Source organism: Macrobrachium rosenbergii, chromosome 3, assembly GCF_040412425.1.
Source record: "Macrobrachium rosenbergii isolate ZJJX-2024 chromosome 3, ASM4041242v1, whole genome shotgun sequence".
NCBI classification, from domain to species: domain Eukaryota; kingdom Metazoa; phylum Arthropoda; class Malacostraca; order Decapoda; family Palaemonidae; genus Macrobrachium; species Macrobrachium rosenbergii.
Genome location: NC_089743.1, coordinates 80,866,674 through 80,891,563, shown reverse-complemented (window position 1 = coordinate 80,891,563; position 24,890 = coordinate 80,866,674). Strand labels below are relative to the sequence as shown.

The 24,890-nt window shown below is 37.8% G+C and overlaps 1 protein-coding gene across 10 annotated transcripts in view; it reads right to left on the bottom strand.

Annotated features, from left to right (window-relative positions):
* Positions 1-11: 11 nt before the first annotated feature.
* Positions 12-24,890, bottom strand: part of LOC136826222 (armadillo-like helical domain-containing protein 3) — a 47,316-nt gene continuing 22,437 nt past the window's right edge. For 7 of the 10 annotated variants that reach the window (XM_067083350.1, XM_067083294.1, XM_067083340.1 and 4 more), the window contains exons 10-15: positions 22,641-22,873; positions 20,890-20,991; positions 12,441-12,541; positions 8,721-8,799; positions 2,337-2,453; positions 88-1,736 (exon numbers count right to left, since the gene is read on the bottom strand). In XM_067083350.1, the coding sequence (XP_066939451.1) occupies positions 1,644-1,736; positions 2,337-2,453; positions 8,721-8,799; positions 12,441-12,541; positions 20,890-20,991; positions 22,641-22,873 (725 nt within the window). In that variant the 3' untranslated portion in view covers positions 88-1,643. The other 3 variants (XM_067083361.1, XM_067083377.1, XM_067083369.1) reach the window with 2 other exon arrangements.

Below are 24,890 nucleotides of genomic sequence, written 5' to 3'. Positions count from 1 at the left end.
ATTAGGGAGCCTGTGCTAAAACTTTGTATCGTACATAAATCACAATAAATTTACACAGCATATCATCACTGGAAAAGAAAAAGAAAATAAGAGTTTTACAGTTTATTTCTGATAAAAATATTTTAAGGGAATAATCACCAAATCTCTACTAGATACAAATCATCTCCAAAAGCTACTGTGAATCAGTAGAGTATTATGTAATTGGGTTACAATAAAACTGGTATATTAATAACTGCTTTAGCATATTACATGAAGTGTAATCTTCAAAAGTGAATTCAGAAATACATTTTTTGAACTACAGAAATGTTATTTACACTAAATAGTAATTCTGACTATTTCCTGAAAAAGCCTCAATCTCATTTCAAACTGAGAAGTACTTCCATATCTACCCTACTGAAGGTTTCTGTATGAAACTCTTAAGAGCTAATTACATATTTCACAAAAATATATACAATCCACAAAACACAAGAACCCAACTGCCCTCACATGAACACAGAATTTCAAAAGTATCTCTTCTTACAGCCTTTTAGAAACACTACAAAATTACTAAAACTTGAAATCTTTGTTCACACATCTAGTATAAATTTTCATACAATTTTTGTTGAAATTCTTTATTGAATTTGATAAAGAAATTACTACAGGTAACTATTACAGCCTTACTTGCACCTCTGAGGGAACCTGGATGACTGGAAGGCTACAATAAAAGTGGGGAGAGAGAAAAAGGAAGTGACCAAAAGGTTTTGATAGAATAAGCTAGGCATCGTTCAAGCAAACATCACAAAATATTGCGCAAATAACATCAAACAGTTTCCTGATAAATGAAATAAATACCATATAGCTGCTCAGAGAAATAAAAATATTTACCATATGAGACCTTTCATTTATCTGTACAGTATTATAAACCTGGATTCCCTCATTGGCAACTATCTGACCAGAAAAACCTCAGATTTACACAATATTTGAGCCTATGAAATTTGCATTCCGCATAAAGTCTGACGAACATTTTTGTAAACTTGTATGTATAAAAAAAGATAATTTTCAATTCTATGAAATGCAAAGTCCTTTGCTGTATTGTGAAATAAATTATAAAGCAGTACAGAAACTAATAAGGGTCAATGAATTTCTTGACTGTAGTAAAATAACGGATGATGAACATTTCCAATTACAATAATGTCTTTTACAAAATATTTATATGTTGCACATATCTAGAAGTCTAATCCTTCAAGCAGCTATATAAGTGCATACATAGCAGAATTGAATTTTAAAATATTTTGGATAAAAAAACATTTACTAATGTACTTACAAAAAGTTGTGATACACAGCTTAATTGTATATAAAAGTTTTTGCCATTTCAACAAAAAACACACAACACTGAGAAAGTTAAATCTGATACGAGGGATAAAATAAAATTCTTTTCATTATTGATTCACAGCAGTAATACTGCAGACAATTACCTGAAAATATTAGTTTACTGAAGTGTAATTTTCAATAATAGCCTATCTGCAAAAACCCATCTAATATCTTGCAACCTTTACCTCACCCTGACAATCTTCATGCTATAAGCAATCATGTTAATTGTATGCTGTATAAATATTAAAAACTTACCACTAATTTTTATTATTTCAGGTTCCCCAAAACAGAATTTAGGATGACTGACTAAGCTCTTGTAATATAGACAGGTTTTCAAAGGCACAAAAATTGATACTCTGCCTAGTATCACTTAGTATGCTTCGGACCTGAAATAAACAAAAGCACAAGAAATAGTTTTTCTCATCCAAAGTGTTACTATGCATTTACATTTTTTTCCTATATATATTCAACTAATATACTGATTGCTGACTTATGGTACTAACTTTCTTTGTTAAAACTCAGTGAACAATTTTTCATAAAAAGAATTGAATTACATTCAACCATAAAGGAGTACAGTGCTATGTTGAGGATACTGTAACCATGTAATGCTTAGGAAGACTACACATTTAAGGACTAAACACATAACAGCATGCTCAGTGTAGAAGCAGAAATAACATCTGATAATCAGAATTAATATTGGTAAAAAACTTTTTTCCTGAAACATCCCTGTTAGTCTGTCAAAATTTCACAAGGTTTCAACTGCTACTATATTTAATTCTTTCAAGTTCTATATCACCTGATACCGGTAAAAGCACTAAACTATATAATGAAAAACACAAGCTTTTATTTTGCACTAAATCTATTAACATCAGTGAAAACCTGGATATAGCATTTATTAATGTAACAAAAATGCTTATGATATCTGGCACATTTATATAAATATGATACTGAACTGTTGCCCAAGAAAAATTTGAATTGCTACTCACCATGTTTGTGAAAAAGTTGGCATGTTGAGGCTTTTCAGCATATTTTTCGTACTGGTCAAGACTATCATGCAACTTCAGAGTAAGGCTATCGTAGTTATTTCGTACCACCTCTAAGACCTGGAATGTAAATAAAAATGGTCTTGCTTTATTTTTCATTTACAAAAACTTTATTTCTTATTTACAAAAAGTAAAAATTATATTTGTTCAAACACTCAAACTGGCTTATGTGGCAGTGAGGAAATATAAAGAACACCCTGATTTTCAGTAATAAAAATCACCTAGACTTTATGATAAAAAAATTCAGATCATTAACATATGATATAAAATGTAACTATATACAAACTGGCTTTAGAAAAAACTGATTAATTGCTTGTTACTGTTCTCCACAAACAGTACAATTAATACAGGTTCATTTTGTTACCAAAAGATTGATAAAATTCAGTTGTAAAACACTTGGCATATTATAAAATAACAATTCAAGGAGAAAATACAACATACAATAGGTTACATCTTGTATTAAAGTTTCAGCCCAAGAAAATAATTAGATATAAAAAAATATATATTACAAGATCAAATTGAAGGACATTTTAATTTTCATTAGGTGATTCAGGTTCAGTAACCTCAAATCCCATAATTACTGTTATTACTATGTAATTTAAACAGAACACTATGTCAAAACACATGACTACGTTAGGACTGACCTTCAATCTCATAGGAACAAATAAGAAATGTCACTCTACCAAATATGACATTTTTATATTTTATATATACTTACCAAGTAATTACATAGCTATTAATTTCTACTTTATGGCAGCTTGAGATTTGAAATTTGTGGTAGCGCTCTATTGCAAGTTCCAAGAAACTGGAGTTTGTGTATTCTGTTTTGAGGTATTGAAAGAGTTAATTAAATCGGATATATCCTGATTTGAGGCTATATCTACACCTCTATGTCTGAATAGTGAATTCAGCATAGATCTGTAGCCTTTGATTGTGAAAGTTTTTAAAACCTCGTGGAGTCTTCGGAGATAGTAAAAAACTTGCTAGTTGGGCTATAGATGTTTCAGAAGAAGAGACGCCACGTCTCTTGCACCATCTGTGAAATACCACACACCTAGCCTGGTGGAGTTTGGTAGAAGAGTCACATCTACACTTAGCAATAGCGTTAGCAACCTCTCCTGAAAAGCCTTTTGCTCTGGCAAGCTTCCTGACAGTCTGAAGCCTGTCAGAATGAGAGTGGACAATCCTTGATGGAATCTGTTGAAATGAGGTTGTTTGAGCAGATTTTGTTTCTGTGGAAGGAGCCTTGGGAATTCTGTCAGAAGTTCTAAGAGGTTTGGAAACCATTCCTTTTGAGGCCAAAATGGAGCAACCAGGATCACTGACGTGTTGTGGTGTAATCGGAATTTGTTTATTACTTTCCTCACTACACTGAATGGTGGAAAAAGATAAACTTCCAGGTCTGACCAATCCTGGAGCATCGCATCCACTGACCATGCTTGAGGGTCCAGGGCAGAAGAGCAATACAGTGGGAGGCGATGATTCCTTGACATTGCAAGCAGGTCTACCATCGGTTTTCCCCACCGTTTCCACAGGTCAGTGCACACCTGCAGATTCAATGACCATTCTGTGGGTAGGAACCGTTTGTACCGGCTCAGCTCGTCCGCCAAAACATTTGTTCAACTTACCCTGAATGAAGCGGGTGAGAATCTGGGTATTGTTGCTTTGGGCCCAGAGGAGGAGATCTCTGGCTGCTTCGCACAGAGAAAAAGAGTGCGTTTCTCCCTAATTCTGTACGTACGCCAGTGCAGACGTGTTGTCTGAGTGAATCACTATCACTGAGTTGTGTCACCAAAGCAAAATGCTGAAGAGCCAGATGAATCGCCTTCAGTTCCTTTAGGTCTATATGGAGTTTCCTCTCCTCTAGAGACCATGTCCCCGTAACTTCCAAGTCTCCTAAGATTGCTCCCCAACCCAGATCCAATGCATTGGAAGACAATGTTAGGTTAGGGTTAAACTGGTGTAGAGACTCTCCTACAAGGAATCTCCCTTCTTCGAGCCACCACCGAAGGTCTTCTTTTATTTCCGGAGTGATGGGGAAGATGAACAAATCTGGTAGAGTCTTTCTGCTCCAACTGGCCTTTAGGAAGAATTGCAAAGGTCTCGCATGCAGTCTCCCTAATGGCACAAACATCTCCATGGAAGAGAGGGTTCCCAAGAGGCTTATCGAAGCGTTGGCTGAGCAGGACTGGAGATTGAGAAAATGTCTGACTTTCTGAATGTAAGACTAGACTCTCCTGTCAGACAGAAAAACCCAAAAATTCTGAGTCTATCTTCATCCCTAAATAGACTATCGACTGTGTTGGGGCTAGTTGGGATTTCTGTTGGTTGATTAAAATGCCCAAGTTCTGGGCTAGCTGCAGTTTTCATAAGGTCCTCTGTACATTTCTCCCTGGTTGAAGATCATAGGAGCCAGTCATCCAGCTAAGAGCATACCTTGATGGCCATCGGATGAAGCCACTGCGATATAGGAGCGAGTACTCTGGTGATGACTTGAGGGTCTGTGGACAGACCAGAGCACAGAGCTCGAAATTGGAAGACTCTGTCCTGGAACACAAACCTCAGATACTTCCTGGAATCCCAGTTTATCAGGATATGAAAGTAAGCGTTCTTCATGTCAATGGATACCATCCAGTCTCCTTGGCGAATAGCAGAGAGAACTGAATGGTTCATCTGCATTTTGAACTTCGTTGTCTGCACAAAGAAGTTCAGAGTGCTTATGGCCAGGACAGGTCTCCAACCTCCTGATGAATTGGGAACGACAAATAGTCGGTTGTAAAATCCCTCCGACGATAAGTCCTCTACCACCTCTGTTGCTCTTTTCATGAGAAGAGCTGAAACCTCGGCTGAGAGGGCCAAAAATCTTTCGGAGCCCTCTGATACCTTCAAGGCGATAGGAGATGTCAATGGGGATTTCTCCTTGAGTAGGATTGAATACCCTTCTTTGAGCACTTTCAGCACCCAAGGCTCCACAGATCTTGTTTCCAATCTTTTCCAAAACTGAAGAAGTATGGCACCCACTGGGATATGGAGGACTGGATTCTACCTTGCTAGAGGAGGGTCTGGAAGTAGATTTCTTGCTGATCGGCCGAATAGATTTGAAGTTCGAGCATGGGCGAGATTGTGCCCTTCCTCTGTCCCCTCGAAAGGGCCGTGGTTGATCTGGAGAGAAAGATCTCTGATTAAAAGAAACTGTAGGATTATGGTTTGAATTCTTAGGCCTTTTGGTTGATTGTGCCAGCAGGTCATGCGTTGCCTTCTTTTGAAGTTCCGTTGCTACATGTTCTACTGTAGCTTGCGGAAAAAGACTGTCTTTGTGCACTGGAGCAAAAAGAAGGGAGGATCTTTGAGAAGGGGTAACTCTGTTAGCAGTGAATGAGCACCACAGCTCCCTTTTCTTGAAAATGCATGTCAAAAAAAGTGCACTAATTCCTGGGCTCCATCTCTCATTGCTTTATCAGCACAGAAAAGTACCCCTGAGACAATCTGCTGCAAAACTGTTTTGAAGGGAAGTGCAATCCTCGATTTTTTTAGTTAAGGCCCCCACAGTCCAGTCAAGGAAACTGAAAATTTCAAACATTTTAAAAGTGTCCTTCACTATATGGTCCAACTCTGTGAGGGAAAACATGATCTTGGCCGAGTCAAATGAAGATCTGCATGCAGGACTGATGAGGCCGGAGAAGTCCCCTTGGGAGGATGGAGCTTCCCTGGCTGCATGATACAGGTAGTCCCTGGTTATCGGCAGGGGTTCTGTTCCGACAACAAGACGATAAGTGAAAATCGCCGATAACCAAAAATCGGCGATTTTCAGTTATTGGTGCCTCTGTTAGGTGTGTACTGGCACCAATACATCATTATCGGCGCCGATAAGCAGAAATCGGTGCAGAAAATTGCATATTTTCGTCGCTAGACAAGCCCCAAAAAACCAGATCGCTGATAACTGGGGACTGCCAGTGCACATATCTCCTTTTAGGCAGTCAAGACAGAGGAGAACAAAACAAAGCTTTGTCCATCTCTGTCTTCTCGGATAACCAAGAGTCAATGCCTGATAATGCTTTCTAGACGAAATGGATAATACCATCTCAGGTAGCTTGGCAGTTCCTACAGCTGTCTTAACATAAAGACAGATCCAGGAGAAGACAGCACTGCAAGAGAAAAGTAAGTGGGAAAACAAAAAATACCATAATTCAGGAGGGATGCATAAAGATGAAGAAGGTTGTTCTTATTCTAGTTTCTCCTCTGCCAAAGAAACAGAGGAAAGAGCTAAGTCTTGTTGAGCTTCCTCTGGCACCTGAGGAGTAGCCAAAGGCTTATTTAGAAGTTACAGGATATCATCCAAATGACGATGAACTGGGATAAACGAGGAATTCTGAGTCCGTGGGAGAGGTAAAGACGTCAACTTCAGGCGAAGGGGAGGAACCGAGTCCTCAACAACAGGTGTCGAACACGCAACTGTTGCTTCCTGAATCTTAACAGGAGGTGGCACTGAAACAGGTTGCCCCGCTGTTTACAGAGAATCCGAATCTAAAGAACCTTCAGAAACAGGAGAATATTCTAACACTTCACTATGTTTTGCTTTCACTGGGAGATTGGGAGCCACTGGGTGAATTGCTCCCATTGGACTCTTAGGAGCCACTGAGCCCTTTGATCCCACGGGATGATCTACTCCCTTTGGATATCTAGAATCCACTTGGCACTTAGAGGCCATTGGGTGCCTGGGAGCCACTGGGAGCTATGTGACATCCCAAAAGCTACAATAGGGCTCCTGGTGCCTATGGCGCTTACGAGGGATCGTGGGAACCTGCTCCTCCATTGCAAGCCTTTTCAATGGCCTGGAAGAATCTTGGAAATGCCAGCTGTGCCCTTTGGACTCATTAGAGTCTGATCCACTGGAAGGCAAAGTGCGAGGGTCCACTTGTACACCTTTCCAGCGGTTATCCACCGATAACTGGGAGACAGCAACAGGTTCGGCTGAGGGAGGAACTACACATGGGCAAACCCCACCGACCTCCCTTGGACTTATGGTTTGTCTCCTCCCAGGTTTAAGGGAGTTTGCAGGGACCTCAGTCTAGGAGCATCGGTGGGACGAGTAGCCACCCCCTCCACTGACAAAACACTTGCACCAGGGTCACTAACACTTGCCTTGTCTGAAAGGACTTTCACTGAAGCTCCTATTTTAGCGACGGTATCTGCTAATGCGTCAAATTTTTTGTCAATCTGGGCTTCGAGACTGGCAATGGCACTACGTTCAGAGGGATAGAAGCCAGGTAACGAGTAGAAGGGAACGCAAGAGAACTGGGAATAGGAGAAAAAGCAGTCACAGGTGTTGAAAGTAATGGTTTAGGTGAAGAAGACACTGATCCCCTAGCCTCGGCTCTAGCAGCCGCCTTTCTCTGTCTAGCTTTTTCTAACCTGTCTAAATGAGAAGTTAAAATTCTCCATTTACTGTTGTCCCAGTCTTTGCACTCCTCACATGTCAATTTGGGAGAACAAATTTGTCCTCAGCAATGATAACAAATAGAATGTAAGGCATATTTAGAAGATGTCATATTTAGAGGATGTCAACCTGGTATTGCAGCCCTTGCTACAATACCGGTTTTTAGAAGCACTAGTGTCTGACATAATAAGTCACAATCAATAAAAAAAAAGTCCAACTAAGCTTAACTAAGCTAAGTAAATTTAGTACAGAGGCTACCAAAACTACAGAATACTTTACCAAATCCTTTGACTATAAGCAAGACCATCTGGTAAACAATCCTGACAATCAAAATCAAAGCTGCTTAACTACCAAAGTTAGGTCGCTGAGTGGCAGAAAAACTGAGCTCTTCAGCTATGTTGTGCCTGTACTTCCCCGGAAGAGGGCAGGGCACTTACTTGCACCAAAACAGAGCGCTAACATGAATTTCAAATCTAAAGCTGCCGTAAAGTAGAGACTAATACTGTAGCTATGTAATTACTGTCCTTGGTAAGTTACATATATAAAACATGTCAATACAGTAAAAAGAAATCTAATTATTATTATCTGGTGAAAAGGGCTTCAATTTTTGTCAGAGTGTAAATATGGAACTGGTTTTGTTCACAGAAATATCATTAGAAAATTACCATCCTTTCGCTACGAAAAATGTGGACTTCTCAATTTCTTTTGTACTCACTCCTAAAATACAGTCCTGACTTTGTTCTTCCAATTTTTTTTATTATGAGTATATCAGCTTCAATTATGTTCCTTGTACTCCATTAAAATATTATACTGAAACCTACCGTAAGGATATTGCAGGAAGGAAGCAAATATCCTTAATGCCGATTTAATACAAAACCAATATGACAAACCTGCTCTTCTGTAAGAGTAGACACACCATGTTCCTGACTCCATCTGTCTAGTTTAGGAGTAAAATGGTTGATGATAGACCTGTTGAGAAATAAGCAATTAGTCTAACCAAATCAATTCTCATTGTCTTTGACAATGATACAATCTGGATAATTGGATTTCTAAAAAGCTGTGATCACATATAAAAGAAAAGGAATACTGTGTAGTTTTCCCTCTCATTTTGTAGGCATTAGGGGTGTCTGCTTCCAGTGAAAACTGAAAATCTTCAATAACTCTTGACCCCACCCTCATCCTCCAAAACCTCAAATCTTATATTGCACAGTGAATTGTCCAACTTGAACATATGATTATTTTATCAAACTATATAAATAGTCTGGTACAATACACCATTTTTAGCGTAGACTATAGTATTAACAATGTCAGGAGAGAGAGAGAGAGAGAGAGAGAGAGAGAGAGAGAGAGAGAGAGAGAGAGAGAGAGAGAGACCTGTGCTGTATCTGTTAGGACATGAAAGAATGTGCCAGTATGTACTCACTTCTATTTAAGTATTTCACATGATAATTTGGAGATACTGAATGATAATGATGATGATGATGAAGATGACAATGATTAACCTTTAAAGCATCACCAAACGGCATGTCTTGGTTGCCTGCATCCCATATCACACTGCCTTCAATGAAGTAACATGTCCTCTCCTGCTTTCAAGGCTGGTGTCACACTGATCAAGCTCAGAAGTACACTTTAATACTCCTATATAAATTGTAGGAATATCATTTTGTAACACTAAGAGCTTTTTCAGGGGTAAATGGCAACTTTTTGGTAACGGAAAGACAGTCTGACAGAGGATATTGACCTAGCGCCTCCCACTACACTTCAGGCGTTCATTAATAAATGATTGATTTCCTCTTGTTTTGTTCTCATTTGTCCCCCATAATGAGCTTTCCAAAACAAAGAAAAATCTTTTGCCCAAAGAGATATTATCACTACTCGTTGCAGAGAATGATGATGACTATGAGACTTAGAGTAGCAGCTCAGAAGCCTCTAACATATATGAACAATATTTATCTGATTCTGAAGAAAACCATAATTTAGATTTGAACATCGCACTACCAAGTTACTGGATACTAACTGATAAGGAGGGAAGTCCCTTTACTTTTCATTCACCCAAAGATGTGAAATTTATTGTTCAAGATATTTTTTTATAAGTTTTTTTGATGAAGTCACGGAGCACATTGTAACAGTAACGAAAAGATTTTCCAACCAGTTTCTAGATCAACATATAGAAAGTTTGCCTACAATATCACGTGCACTAAAATGGTATGACACAATTGTAAATAATTTTTTCCTTTCAATGTTTCAAGCTTATAATCTTTAGGATCTAAAAATGCAAAATAAATTCTTTCATCTTTTCTTATTCTACATTATTTACTATCCTAATATGTTTATACAAAAAACAATATCAATAGAAAAAAGAACACATAAAAAAGGCATCAAAATTAGCATACAGTACACCAAATGACTGCTCTGTGAGAGAGAAAATGTGATGACACGGGAGCGGCGATGTCTCTCATACGCGACGCTTAAGAGGTTAAGCTACACAAACATGATGATGCATTTCTTACTGCCCAGTTATTACACTAACACATGATACACCAACAACACATCAACATGGGTGAAAGAGGTGGAAAGGGCGGCAGGAGAGGCTGGGATTCGTGGTCTGACCAAGAAATATGAAGTGATCTCTGCTTGGCCTATTTGTATTTTTATTTCTTTAAAAATTGACCCATATGGTGCAACTGCTTTCTCTGCCATTTCCTTTATCATCAGTGGGTCAATGTCATAAGAGAGTTCTTGAGAATTGTAAACCAAAGCAATCACTCTGCAGTATTATCAAACATTTAACTGTTTTCTCGCTGCTGCTGCTTTTCGTCTGGTATACCACCTGTTTGAGTTAGCTCTAGCAAGTAACTTTTTACTAACTCAGTTGGGATGGTACCAATTAAATCTTAAATTTCCCCAAGATCCATATCTCGGAAACACTTCCTCTCCAACTTTGTTTGCCATAGTCGCAATTCCTTTCATTATTTCTTTGATAGACTTGACAGTAAATCCAATGCATCACTGACGCACTCTGGCCAGAATTTTTTTTCCAGCATGACTTTATTGTCCCTGGCTTGACAGCTTTCATAACTTTCACTATTTATGGCATCACCAACTGTCTAGTTTTCACATCTCCATTTCAATTATTCAGTGGTATCATCTTCCACTGCCTGAACAATTCTCGCCTTAAGTACCAAGTGTAATGAGCCTTAAACATCCTTATCAGCCCTTGACTAGAGTATGAATTAAAGATATGAATTAAAGATATTGTATTGGAAGGTAATCAGACAACTTTTAGAAAATCAATGTTGAACTCAAGGGATTCTGGACAGCCAGGGGCATTGTCCAGTATGAATACTGGAGATCTTAAAAGGCAATCCCTTACTAGCGAGGCTTCTTTTGACTTTTACTCTTGAAACAACTCAAAGAAAAAACTTCTAGTAGTCCATACCTCCTTGCTATGCATCCAAATAACTGGCAGTTGGAATTTATTGTCCTTTCAAGACCAGGGGATTTGCAGCTTTTTAATCTGGGCTGCAGTGATCACAACCCCAGCTGTGTTAACACAAAACAGCAGCATAAATTTTTAATTTCTCTTTTCCTGCCTACAAACTTAGGGCTTGAATTTTTATTAGCAATTCAAAGACCTCTGTAGAACTTCTTTTCCAGAGGAGAGTATTCCATCAGCATTACATACCTGTTCCAGTAAATATTCTTGCTCCTCTGTAAGTTTCTTAATGGTATCAAGCTGTTGCTCCCACAATCTTCATCTTTGTAGGCAGTAGCTGCTTGTCCTACAATCTTTATATTTAACAGTCCTAACCTACTCCTGAAATTATCAAACCAGCCTTTGCTGGCTTTACAGTCTGCTGACCTAGCTCCTTTGCTTTCTTAAATATTGGAGTCTAGTGAGATACCTTTATTTTTTTTTTAAAGCAATCCTGCACCTAAAAAAAGTACAGTAACTGTTTTCACATCGAGAGATGTAATATGATGCTGGGTTTTTGTATCAACTTGTTGCTTTTAGGAGCATTAACAGATTTACACTTTAGGGTTATTACTGAATTCCGGACCTTACAGCTGTATCACATTAAAGATGCAAAAAGTGCAACAACTGCTAATCACTGCATGAGACAAATACACAAGTGAAGCTGATTTGTGTATACTGTATACAGTAGTACTGTATTTCACTGGTTAGATTAATATAATGTATTTATATTTATTGTAGGCATTCATGGCCTACTAAACTTTTTTCGTTTTCTGTACAGTACACTTCTAGCCTTCATGAGTTGTCTGTGGCTTACTGTGGATTATTGATGAAAATTTTGCAATTAACAAATTTTTATACAAGAAACTCACAAAATTTGAGGCAACTTCAGGACATTAAAACAAACTATTACTTCGAAGTATTATTCATACAAATCATATAGGCTACCTTTAAGTATTTTTGAAAAACTGAAAGGACAAAATAATTTCGGAGTCCAGAAAGGACAACTTATAGTTGCTCAATAAGATTTCTAAATAAATACTGAAAATAAAAAAAAAAATTTTTGAGAAAAAATTATTCCTAAAATTAATCTTAAAATCTTAAAAACAATAGAATAAAGATGGATGTGACTCACCTAACATTCCCCAAGCAATTTGTCAGCTTCTGCGCACTTTCTTTATAGTCCCCATCAGATCGAGAATAACGAAGGCTCATAGAATACATATTTTCAAAAACCTGTAAAATACAGTTTCCTAATTATGTCAGAAAAATTACAGTTGTACATTCACGCCTTAGTACTATATGTCCATCTCTGCCATCTTTTCTTTAATAAAGGATAAGGACAAGTTTGTGAAAGCGTAAATTTACACATATTATCTGGAAACAGATATGCATCAATACAATCCAGTAAAAAGATGTAATTAGAACAGATCCTTTATCTTTGAATGGCATTAAACATGTAAAAAGGGGTTCTAAGAGGGTCATCTGCTACAAAATTTGTGTGTAATATTTTGGATTATTTTTGATGTTGGAGCATCAACTTACAGTCCAGGGTTCTTGATAAATGTACAAAATAATATTAAAAGTGATTTTCTAAATGTCTGCGAACTTAACATTCAACAGCATCTTCCCTACTACCACCCATATACATGACTGAAAAAAAGTGCATTTATTACATGTAACACATTTCTCATACTAATTCAATAAAAAATTGCCTACTTTTAAAATTAATATTCTTCTGTCAAACCAAATTGTCCTGATTATAAATGAGAAACAGCTGTTGTCTCTGCCCAGCCCACCGCAATATCCTCTCCTGTTAAGTCATTTTTTCATGACTTCCTATAGACCAAAGAGCAGGGAACTGAGGATGACACATATGCAGTATCAAAATTTATGGGCTAGTATGAAAAGCATGCTTTATGTTATAAAAATATATTTTACAACTCCTCTTCTTCTTCTCTGCATTTTTTCCCACTTCTATTTGGGGTCAATGTTTCTAACAGCTTTCCTCCACCTGGCTCAGTCAAACACATCATCCTCTAACAATAGTTTGTCTCAAAGTCCTCGAGAAGACCTTAGAGGCTGTACATAATCCAAAATAAAGAGTCTTGGAAGGTACTGTTGCTCACTGCTCATCCAGTCTCCCTTGGAGACTGTGACTGAGGTGGATGTTAACCTTGTTGACCATCAAGTTAATGAATTCTTCACAGTCAGTACACTGTCACCCTTGCAGCTGACATACAGCATGGAAATTTTATGGTCAGCTCTTCCTTCTGTATTGTCAGCTTCAGAAATTTATGACCTCTTCAGGAAGTCCATACAGGTATTACACTTTTGAACCTATTAACTTAAACTTAATATAGATTTTCTGTAGATGTATTTTCAGCAGAAAAAGGATGTGGGGACAGAGAGGGACAGCCCAGAGCAGCCTCTTGATATTAGTTGAAGAGAGGGGAGAACAGCATTTTACCTTTCATGGTTCCTCCTACAATGGACTGCTTGCCTGGATTTCTGGACATAAAGTACCATTACTGGATTGGATCCATGGATTGTAAGAGTCATCACTCCAACAATCAACTCCCTACTGGGAAGCAAGACATGTTTCACTCTGGTTGCTGATGGAGAATTTCTGAATAACCCTGAAACAGGTGTCTGGTGACATACAGAACAGTATGCCTGGTGTTCCATGGCCATCTGTCTATGGTACTGAGCAATAATTTGTTTGCACCAATCACCTACAGCAGTACGACAATCTAGGCATTACAAATGCATCTTCAGGAAGAAGTCAATGGTGTTGGTGCGATGATTTATTAAGAATTATGCTGTTTTCAATCTGGTGATAGTACCAAAGTTTTGAACACCTAGGCTTCAGTGACAATACGTACACATCAGATTGCATACATACTTGTCAACGGACAGGTGGCGATGTCAGTCACAGAAAGGCTTCATTGGCCTCTGTCATGTTTGTGTGACATCTTGGGCTCATTATAAAGGATGACAGAATTTAGGTCAATTCCTAGGACAATGATGTTATTCCAAGGAAGCACACTTAATATCCATCATAATGGATGTTAGCTGTACTGGTCTGGGAATAAAAATCTCATGTAAACTGAAGGACAATTGCAACTACCTAGCAAAAACTGAAAGAAAAGTAAGAAAGAATACTTATTTAAAGTAAACATACCAAAGTCATTTTTAATGACTATGCCTATGCTCCAATGTCCATTGTTCAGCAATCAATAAAAATGTAAGTTGGCTCCAGCAAAGCTAAACTATACTTAACAGGCTAACCAAAATAAAGATACAATACAAAGTTAGCAAGAACCAAATGGGAATTAGTGTATGAGAATACATTAATAAATGTCTTGGGGGAACTAGGAAAACCTACATAATAACCAAAAATACAAGGAAAGCACCTATAAGAAGCAAACACTAGTTAATCTTCATGAAAAATAACTGATATTATACAAATGCTACAATTATGCAATCCACCCACCTGTTCACACTGTTCTTCTTTTATAACCCAGCTTACGACTACAAAAAAACCACAAAACAGACAACCCAAAATTGACAACCTAACCATCAGAGAACTCTCTCTACTGCACCAGTCTTTTCAACACTCCCGCCTGCATTTTTTTACATTTTCTCCCTCCTGCCATTTATCATCCTATGACATCACAACACAAACAGATACTTTTAAACATAATGTTTTACTATAAAAACATCCTATACAATTAAACGTGCTTTTTATACATTTCGCAACGCCCGTACCATTTCACTAATGGAGAAAAATAAAATAATAATAATTAAACTTCTAAAACTAACATATAATCACACTTATATCCTTCTCCCTCCCCTCCAAACTCTTCTTGTCCTAATCCCCTCTAATCTCCATTACTGTATTCTCCAATTCTTTACTCTCTACGTAATTTCTAATATTTTCCCCTGAAATGCCAGCTTTAGTCAATACATCAGCTATCTGATGCTTTCCTTTTATCCATCTCACCTCCTTTATTTCGCCAGATTCTATTGTTTCTCTTATTGCTGCAATATCAATTTTCAATCTCTTACTACTTTCTCCAGTACTTGATTTTATTGCAGTCATTAGCGTTTTACTATTAGTTTTAACCAATGCTTCTAATTTTCTCCCTCCTACTCTCTTCCCACAAATGTTTGAAATATATCAATCCTTCTATGGCTGCCCCCCCCACCCCCAACTCATAACTTCTGCTTCAATGGTGGACTTTGCTACTCTTCTAGATTTTCTGGATTTCTACCATATGGGACTTCTCCTCTTACCATCTGTCAAAGATATCACATAACCCAATTGTGTATGACCATCTTCAATATTCCCAAATGAAGCATCTGCATAGGCTTCCCAATAAATCTTTTCTTCTTCTAACTCACTTATTATCACTTCTCCCATTATGCGCTTAGTTTTTCTCACTATTTTAATCAGCTTTTTCATATCTTGAGACATTCCTTCTTTAAAAGCTTTACTTAATTCACTAACATCACATGATATTTCTGGTATGGTATGTAGCGATACCCAATTCAACTGTCCTACCACTGACATATATTCTGTTAACTCCTTTTGTCATAATATTCTATTACCTGTAAATCTTCTAGCTTCTATTTATCTTACAGAATTTTATATATATTGCCACTGATTAAGACAAGTTCCATTTTCCTTATGCTCTACTATTACTCCTATATACTTAAAAATTTTACTTTCTTATTCTCCTACTTACAATTTCCCAATTGTTTCCTTTAAAAATCATTCAGTTCCTCCAAAGCAAAAATCATCTACATGTGTACATAAAATACCATTCAATTTATTGTCTTTCCTCCAAATTAAGTTCTAATCTACTTCTCTTGCCTTCAAGCTCCTCCACCACTTTTACCACCTTACAATACCATTCCTTTGCTGCATCCTTGAGCCCATAAACAGTTTCCTTCAATTTCAATAATCCACTCCAACCATCTTCGCTAAGTGGTTTTAAAGACAGTATACTTCTCATTGTATTTCATCACATTGTAGATACGCAGTTTTTATATCTAACATATAAAAATTCCAATCTTTCAATTTTATTACTGTTTTCAAATAAAACTTTTTGTTTTTCAATATCACTGGTATTTCCATTACTCCTTTCAACTTGCATGATGACTCACTGAAATTAAATACTTTATTAGCCTCTTTCTTATCATTCATTCACCTCAACTCTTCCTGATTCAAACCCACGACAATGCGTGCTAGTCATAATTCCCCACAAACTGTTGATTTACATCCTGTGTCTAAAATTGCATTAACTTCTCCCCAAGATTCTTCCTCTATTTTACTAACTTCTCCTATATAAACCTTTTCTTCTTCTTGTCCAGTTTCTCATTTCTTCTTATTTTGAAAATTCTGAGGACAATCTCTAGCCCAATGCCATTCCAATTTGCATATTGGACTCGGTGTTACTTTCCCTTCTCTATTTATAGGATTTCTTCCACCTCTAGCTTGATTCACTTTTCCCTGACAGCTTTTGTTTTCCTTCCCTCTCCCAAATTTCACATAGCCTTCTGATCCCAACCATTCCCCCTCCTCTTGATTCCCTAATCCCTAAAATTTTCTTTTCATTATCTGTGACACTGTTTTATATTCCATTTTTCCTTGACCAAAAGCTGCTAATACCATTTGTTTTTTATTTTCTGTGAGATTCGCTTGTTCTAGTACATGAAAACCTTTTGCTTCCCCTTCAAGCATGCTTTTCCCTATCACTCTGGCTTTTCATACCTAATTATAAAATCTCTCACCTTTTCACTAGATTCTCTTTCTATTTTAAAACAGTTTTTCATTTTACTGTAATTTTCCATTACTGTATCTTTTAGATACACTTCATCTAGTTTGGACAGGATTATCTTTGAGACGCTTTATCCTTACGTTCATCTCTATCTATTCCTTCTGTTACTTCTAAAGCTTTACCATTTAAGCTCATTCTTATCTCTATACCTGGATATTTCACTTCTTTTCCACGCACCACAAGCCAATCTTCGACTTGTCCTCTCCATCCTTTATAATCACCCTGCGTCCCGCTAAACCTCGGACAGTCTCTTCTCCATTTCATCTTTCAAAGTTTACCATCAGATCCATCCATTTTTAACCAACCCCGCTCTGCTACCGCTCGAAAGTTTTCCTAGCCTAACCTGTCCAAAAATGCTACAATTATACAATCCACCCACCTGTTCACATCCAGCTTATGACTCCAAAAAACCACAATACAGACTTACAACCCAAAACTGGCAACTTAACCATCAGAGAGCTCTCTACTGCACCACAGTCTTTTCAAAACTCCCACCTGCATTTTTTTACATTTTCTCCCTCCCGCCATTTGTCATCCTTAGATGTCACTTCCTATGACATCATAACACAAACAGATACTTTTAAACATAATGTTTTACTATAAAAACATCTTATAAAATTAAACATGTACTTTTTATACATTTCGTAATGCCATTCCATTTCACTAATGCAGAAAATAAAAATAAAATAATAATGATTAAACTTCTAAAACTAACATATAATCAGTAATTACATAGCTGAATCCCACACTGATAGGAGGTGGGAAGTATGGACATGTAAATGGAAATGCATTTGAATAGATAAAAAGCTAGCATTGTGGTAATGCTTGCTGTAACCTTACCTGGGGAGAGAGCAAGAACAGGAAGGTGCTGCCTCTCAGCCATTGCTCATCTCGACCCATAGGGACATGACTGTTAATGTCAGGAATTGTCCCTACTTCAGTGGGAGCTTTGTTGTCAGGGAGTACTCCTATGACTTGATAAAGCTAAACAAAATAATTGCCCTTGCCCTGCATGAACATACACCAACCAACATGACCATAAAAAACAATATTACTTGAACACCAATTAAAAACTTACCCAACCATAAAAAACTAAAATCGGAGGGTACTCCAGGTACCAAGTAACCCCCGGCTTCCCAAAACTCAACAACCTTAAACAAGGCTAGGAGACAGAGGAAAATAGAAGGATCACTCCTACCCTCATTCCCTAGTGCCACGCCAACTGCGGAGAACGGACCCAGTGTACTGTAGTCCTCGAAAACTGTCTTGACATCACGTCAATAATGGTTGGTGAAGACCGAGTGACACTTCCAAGAGAGAGATTGTGTTTGAAAGCCAATAATGTGGCTACCACCCACACTTCATGGGCTTTTACTTTAACAAAGGTAAACCATCTTCTTGAATCCTCAAGTAAGATTCCACAATAATGTCTAACAAAAAGGATGAAATAGCATTCTTGGAGAGAGGGCGCAAAAAATTCTTAAGCGAGCGAGCACCAGAGATTACGAAAATCCCCTCTGATATTCTTGGTTTTCTCGAGGTAATACCTCAGTGCTCTCACTGGGCACAACACTCTCTCTTGGTCCAAAGGTCCCTTCAGTTCCGTAAGGCTCTGAATGGAAAAAGAATGAAGCCATGGATTAGAAGGGCTCTCGTTCTTAGCTAAGAAACCTAGAATGTACATGCATACTGCAGTCTCTTGGGAAAAACCATCCTGTTTATCCAGAGCATGCAACTCACTGACTCGTTTTGCTGTGGCTAGTGAATTGGTTCAAAAGGACGGCCTGATAACCCGTGCAATACTACATCTAGGTTCCAAGACACTGGTATGCGATTTCCGTTTTGTGGTGTCAAAGGATTTAACCAAGTCCCAAATATCTAGGTTAGAGGAAATGTTCAAACCTCTATGCCTGAACACCAAGTTCAGCATGGATCTGTAGCCCTTGATTCAATAAGCCCCGGGAAGATCTCAGGTACAGTAAAAATTCAGCTAGTTGGGCCATAGAGGTAAAAGAGGAAGAGATGTTACGTTCCTTACAACACCTACAAAATGTTGCCCACTTAGCTTGGTAGAGCTTGGAAGAAGATTCGTGTCTACATCTCGCAATAGCATTTGCAACCTCTCTTGAAAACTCTTTCACTCTGACAAGCTTCCTGACAGTCTGAAGCCTGTCAAGAGTGAGAGTGAGAGTGGACAAACCTTGATGAAACCAGTTGAAATGAGGTTGTCTGAGCAGATCTTTCCTCTGTGGAAGGAGCCGTGGAAAGTCCGACAGAAGTTCCAGAAGGTCCGGAAACCATTCCTTTTTGAGGCCAAAAGGGGGGACACCAAAATCGTCGACGTGTGACAGGAAGTCCTGAACTTGTTTATTACTTCCCTCACTATACTGAACGGAGGAAAAGTGTACACCTCCAGGTCTGACCAGCCCTGGAGCATTGCATTCATTGCCCACACTTGAGGGTCCGGCACCGGAGAGCAATATAAAGGGAGGTGATGGTTCCTGGACGTTGCAATCAAGTCTACCCACAGTTTACCCCACTGTTTCCACAGGCCAGTGTACACCTGTGGATTCAGCGAACATTCCGTGGGTAGAACCTGTTTGCAACGCTCAACTCGTCTGCTAATACATTCGACTTGCCCTGAACAAAGTGGGTGAGACTCTGAGAGTTGTTGTTGTGAGCCCATAGGAGATCTCTGGCTACTTCGCACAGGGAAAGGGAGTGTGTGCCTCCCGGGTTCCAGATATATGCTAGAGCAGTTGTGTTTTCGGATTGTACCGCAACCACTACGACGCGAGTCACTGCAGCAAAATGTTGAAGCACCATGTGAATTGCCTTCAACTCTTTCAGGTCTATATGAAGTTTTCTCTCTTGTAGAGACCATGTTCCTGAAACTTCCAAACTTCCTAGAACTGCTCCCCAACCCAGATCCGATGCGTCAGAGAATAATGTTAGGCTTGGGCTCAAGAGGAAATAGAGACTTTGCTGTGAGAAACCTTCTTTCTTCAAGCCACCACCATATTGTTGTATGTTTGAAAAACAACAATAAGACTAGATCACAAAAATGAGTTGAAAACCACAGAAAATGATGCATCAATGTATCATAAGTGATCCACAGGATTAGTGTTTGCTCAGATAAATGAAGAATGCAGGAAAGAACTACCTCAAACTAATATGTTTGCCATCCTGGGGGTGAACAAGGCTACTGACCGGCTAATATTTTCTTCCTAATTTAAACAGGGCTTACGCTGTTTGGGAATCCTTTTGAACCAAACAAAGTTATTTATAGGTACTGGGTTTGTGATGCACATACAGTAATATTTGACAGGTAAAGTACCTTTCACTTGCTTGAACAAAAGCCCCTTGTATATCTGAAGAACAAGTAAAAGTATTTGTATCTTTTACATACATGTTTACATTAAAGATAATTTTTTTCTAACTCTATTGGAGTTTGACAACACCATGAAACAAATATATATTTAATAATAAATCAATCTCACCAACAACAAAATAATAAAAAATATCTTCACATCTAATGAATGTTTTTGTGAAGAGCATCTTGACTAGACTTCAAAGAATCATTTATGTATGAGAGAAATGGTTTATCCAGGGGGTGAGAATGCACATTGGAATGTACTGTAAATAACCCAACTTTCCCAGAATACAAATTGGAATGTACTTTCAATACCCCAACTTTCCCTAAAAGGAAACCCACAACAGAATTTACTAAATCCTTACCTGGTGCATACGCATAATTTCATAATATAGTTCGTCATAACTTGAGGGAGTTGACAGGAATGTGTCACCATAGGTAATGAACAAGTTGAAGATATTCATCACCTGCATAATGAAGAGATCAAATAAGAGAGTGATTACTCCACAAGAAAAATAAAAATTTTTTCATAGGCACAAACCCCCTGATTTGCCAAAACATACTTGGAACTCTTACTAAATATACCATTAAATGTAATTTTCAAGGCTTAGGAAGCTGTAGTTTGGGAAGATATCCCATAAGTTGGGTTGAGAGGTGGTTTGTATTCATAATGACAGATTTTAAAAACAAAACTGCTCTTTTTGATACAGTTGCCAACATCTGCCCACTCATTTGCAGACAAAAGAGAAGAATCCAAGCTGGCTGGCTGTACATCTGGGTTTCAGACCCTTTTCTGGCAGAAAGTCATTCCCTGTGTCATATGACCTTAATGTAACAGAAGTGGGGTTGGGATACAGACATACAGTGCCACCTCAAGTTACTGGACAGCTCAGGGGTCTGCCCTTTCCAGTAGGTAAGAAAAAACTTTTTTTTTTTTTTACCACTGGCAATGTGAACACAAAACTACCCTAAATAATTATGATTACCCTATAGCTTTGGCTATACCAAAAAGTTTCTCAGTCTCGCCTGAAGGTTGACAGAAATTTCAAGACATTAAAGTATTATATTTTACAAACCATTCATCAAAGTTACCATTTTGAAAACTGCAGATGTATATTAGCTTAGCCCACACTTTTTCTATGACCAATGTCATTTGTACTCTATGCACTGGATAGCACTGGCTTGCTTGGGTTATCCAGTGTTTTGTTGGCTGCTTTTACCTAGTCTATGACCAGTCACATTTGGTTATATGCATATCACCCTAATTAATCTTTGCAATTGAAAAACTCATCTAACCTTGAAGACTGCATGTATAAAAAGCCTGACATATGCAGTAAACAGAAAATGGCACAAAATAAAAAATTTCATTTCTTTTGACAATCTGTTTTCCTTCAACTTTAAGACAGCATAACAGCAACAACAACAAAAATTCCTATGCTGGGCTAAATTCTTGGAAATCTAGGTAATATGAGAAATTTAAAAAATGAACACAGTTCATATCCTCATTAACCATATTCAAGCAAGGTTTGAACCTAAAAACATAAGGTCTAACTTCAACACACAAATGAAGTGTCTACAGAACACCGTTTTGAGGGGCAACTTTGTTTAACTGTGATGTAGTACGTCATGATCATGGCACTGCCTTAACTATATAATTACTGAATACCACACTCAAATTGCATTCCTTAAGTGGCATAATGAGAAGGACAGTTTTGTAAACTGGTTTTAAGCAGACTTGAGGGCAGGCAAGTTTGTCAACTATAAATAACCCTACACAAAAACCCACAATCTGTTTTTTGACTATTATCATTTATAAAGCAATGGCTACCTCTTGCAAACACGCTTGCAGAGTTGTGTTTACAAAATGTATGAAATTTACAAAACTTAACAGAACCAAATCATATACATTGTTTTACCTCAAGTGCATCTTGCAATGTGAATTTTAAATGATATTAAATCCCCTTAGAGCATCTGTTTAGCCTCAGCCCTGAGTCTAGAAATGTGATTTGGTAGTCAAGGTAAACTATGTTATAATTAAAATGCCATGTCTTTTTCTATAATTAAGTTTCAATGCCCAGGATAAGAAACATTAAATATGACATAAAGTTTTACTAACCTGATGTGCTAAGTTGAATATGTTCATTTTCTTTGCCAAGTATGACTCATTGGCCACAAGAAACTTTGCTAAAGCAATGAGTGCTGCCCAAAGGTCCTTCCAGTTGTAAGGTAATCTTACTGAATTACGCTTTTGATAACATAACAATCGGTGGATGATGCTTACATTTTGAAGGAAGAGCTCAATTGGAAGTTTTTTCATCATATGTGACATCATAAACTCCACCATAACATCTGTCAGGAAAGTGAAGAAGAGGTTTTAATGTTTTTGAAATTCTCACAGGCTAGACTTAAGTAAGCTCATTAATACTTAAATAAGCATTTATAAACGAGGAGTAAAAATTAGAAATTGTTATCATTAAGAACTAAACTTTTTTATGTCTTATGCAAACCTTACATATGTCAGTAGGGTTGTAAAAAAAAAGTTTAAAAAACTCATGTTCCATAAATATAAACGTCTTATTTCTCAAAACAACATGGTTAACCAAGAAACATTACTCAATATAGAAATGAATTCTGGGATTGTTTCTTTCAGACACTAAATCACCAGTAACTAGGGGGAATCCCCTAATAAACTGCATTATGGTATCACTTCCTCATTCTGACAGCTTAAGAGATAGCTGCAAATGCAGAGTAAAATGGTTGAAAGGCAGGGATTTCTGCTGAAATTAACTGAAAATGAATACTGCTTAGCAATTCCTGGCAGGCAATTACCACTACAGTAAACCCCCGATATTCAGGGGGAAGTGTACCGCAGCCCCCCCACGAATAGCTAAAATCGGCGAATACTTAAAACCCCACTAAAAACACTTAGAACTGCCTATTTTGATAGTTTAAACACAAGAAAAATGCTATAAAAATGTATTTTTTTAATAGTTTTATCACAAAAAGTGCATTTAGTCATGAAAATGATATGAAAACACAGTAATTAGTGAATATTTCTCAGTGAAAAATACTGCGAATGGGTGAATTTTCTGCGAATAATGGGTAGATACGTTCCACAGAGAAATCTGCGAATACGCGAGTCCGCGAATCTTGAGAACGCGAATATGGGGGGTTTACTGTACCATTATTTGCAAATTTATTTTTTGGTCTATCACAGTATATCCAGACTGGTAGTTAAAAGTGTGGGGGGTTCCACGTTACACCCTACCTCCTTACAAGTCCATCACTTTTCTTACTAAACGAGCTTTTTCTAGTTGCACAGTCTGCTGCGTGAGTATGGTTACATCAGCTTCCAGTTTATTCAAGTTTTTCTTCAGAGATCTTAGTATCATGCCTAATGTTCCAGTGATTATGGGTGCTACCTCCTCTGGCATATCTCATAGCCCTCTCAATCCCATACTCAGGTCTTGATACTTTTCTATTTCTCTCTCTCTCTCTCTCTCTCTCTCTCCACTCTGGATCACACGGTACTGTAACATCTATAAGTGACACTTTGTTCTTAGTTTTGTTGATCTGTCAGGTCTGGTTGACATGCTTATATCACCCCGTCTGTTCTGATACTGTAGTCGAATGAGTAAATTTGCCTGCACGTTTTCTACTATTCCCTAAAGCTATCTGATATTTCTTGCACAGTCTCCAGTGGAGGGCTTTTTGTACTGAACCTGTGCCTGTGCTGGACATTTGCTTGGAATGTGGTATATGGTCTCTTCCAATGCATTTCCTAACTTGAATAAGATATTGGTTCCATCTATTGCTCTTTGGATGTATACCTTATTCTTAGGGCATGATCTTGTGGTGCTATTACTGTTCCTTCTGTTTCTTTCTTGAGTTGCCCTCTCTGAAGCCATTGCCATGTTTCATTGCTGGACAATTCTTTGTCTTATGAACTGTCCATGCATGGGTTTCCTGTGCCATTATTCTGCTCTTTGTTGCTCTGTCTTTAAATACTTCTGGGTCTTCATTCTCCTTAGTCAGGCCTTCCTCTCATATGTTTCTTTGCCATTCATCCTCATTGGTCTTCAAATACCATCCCAGCATTCAGATTTTGGTGTGGACATAATCCTCTATGCTGTATAAGGCACTTCTTCCTTCTCTAAGCAGTGTGTATAGCCTGTCTACATTTGCTCTAGGGTGCAGTGCTTGGTACTTTCTAGTTTTTTCATCTATGTTGCAGAGCTGCGACTTATTCCGCTCCACTATTCCAGTGCTGTATCTGATTACTAGCAATGTCCAGGCATTTATGGCTTTCACCATGTTTCCAGAGTTGAGTTCTGAATTGAGTATTACCCTTTATTCTCCACATGTA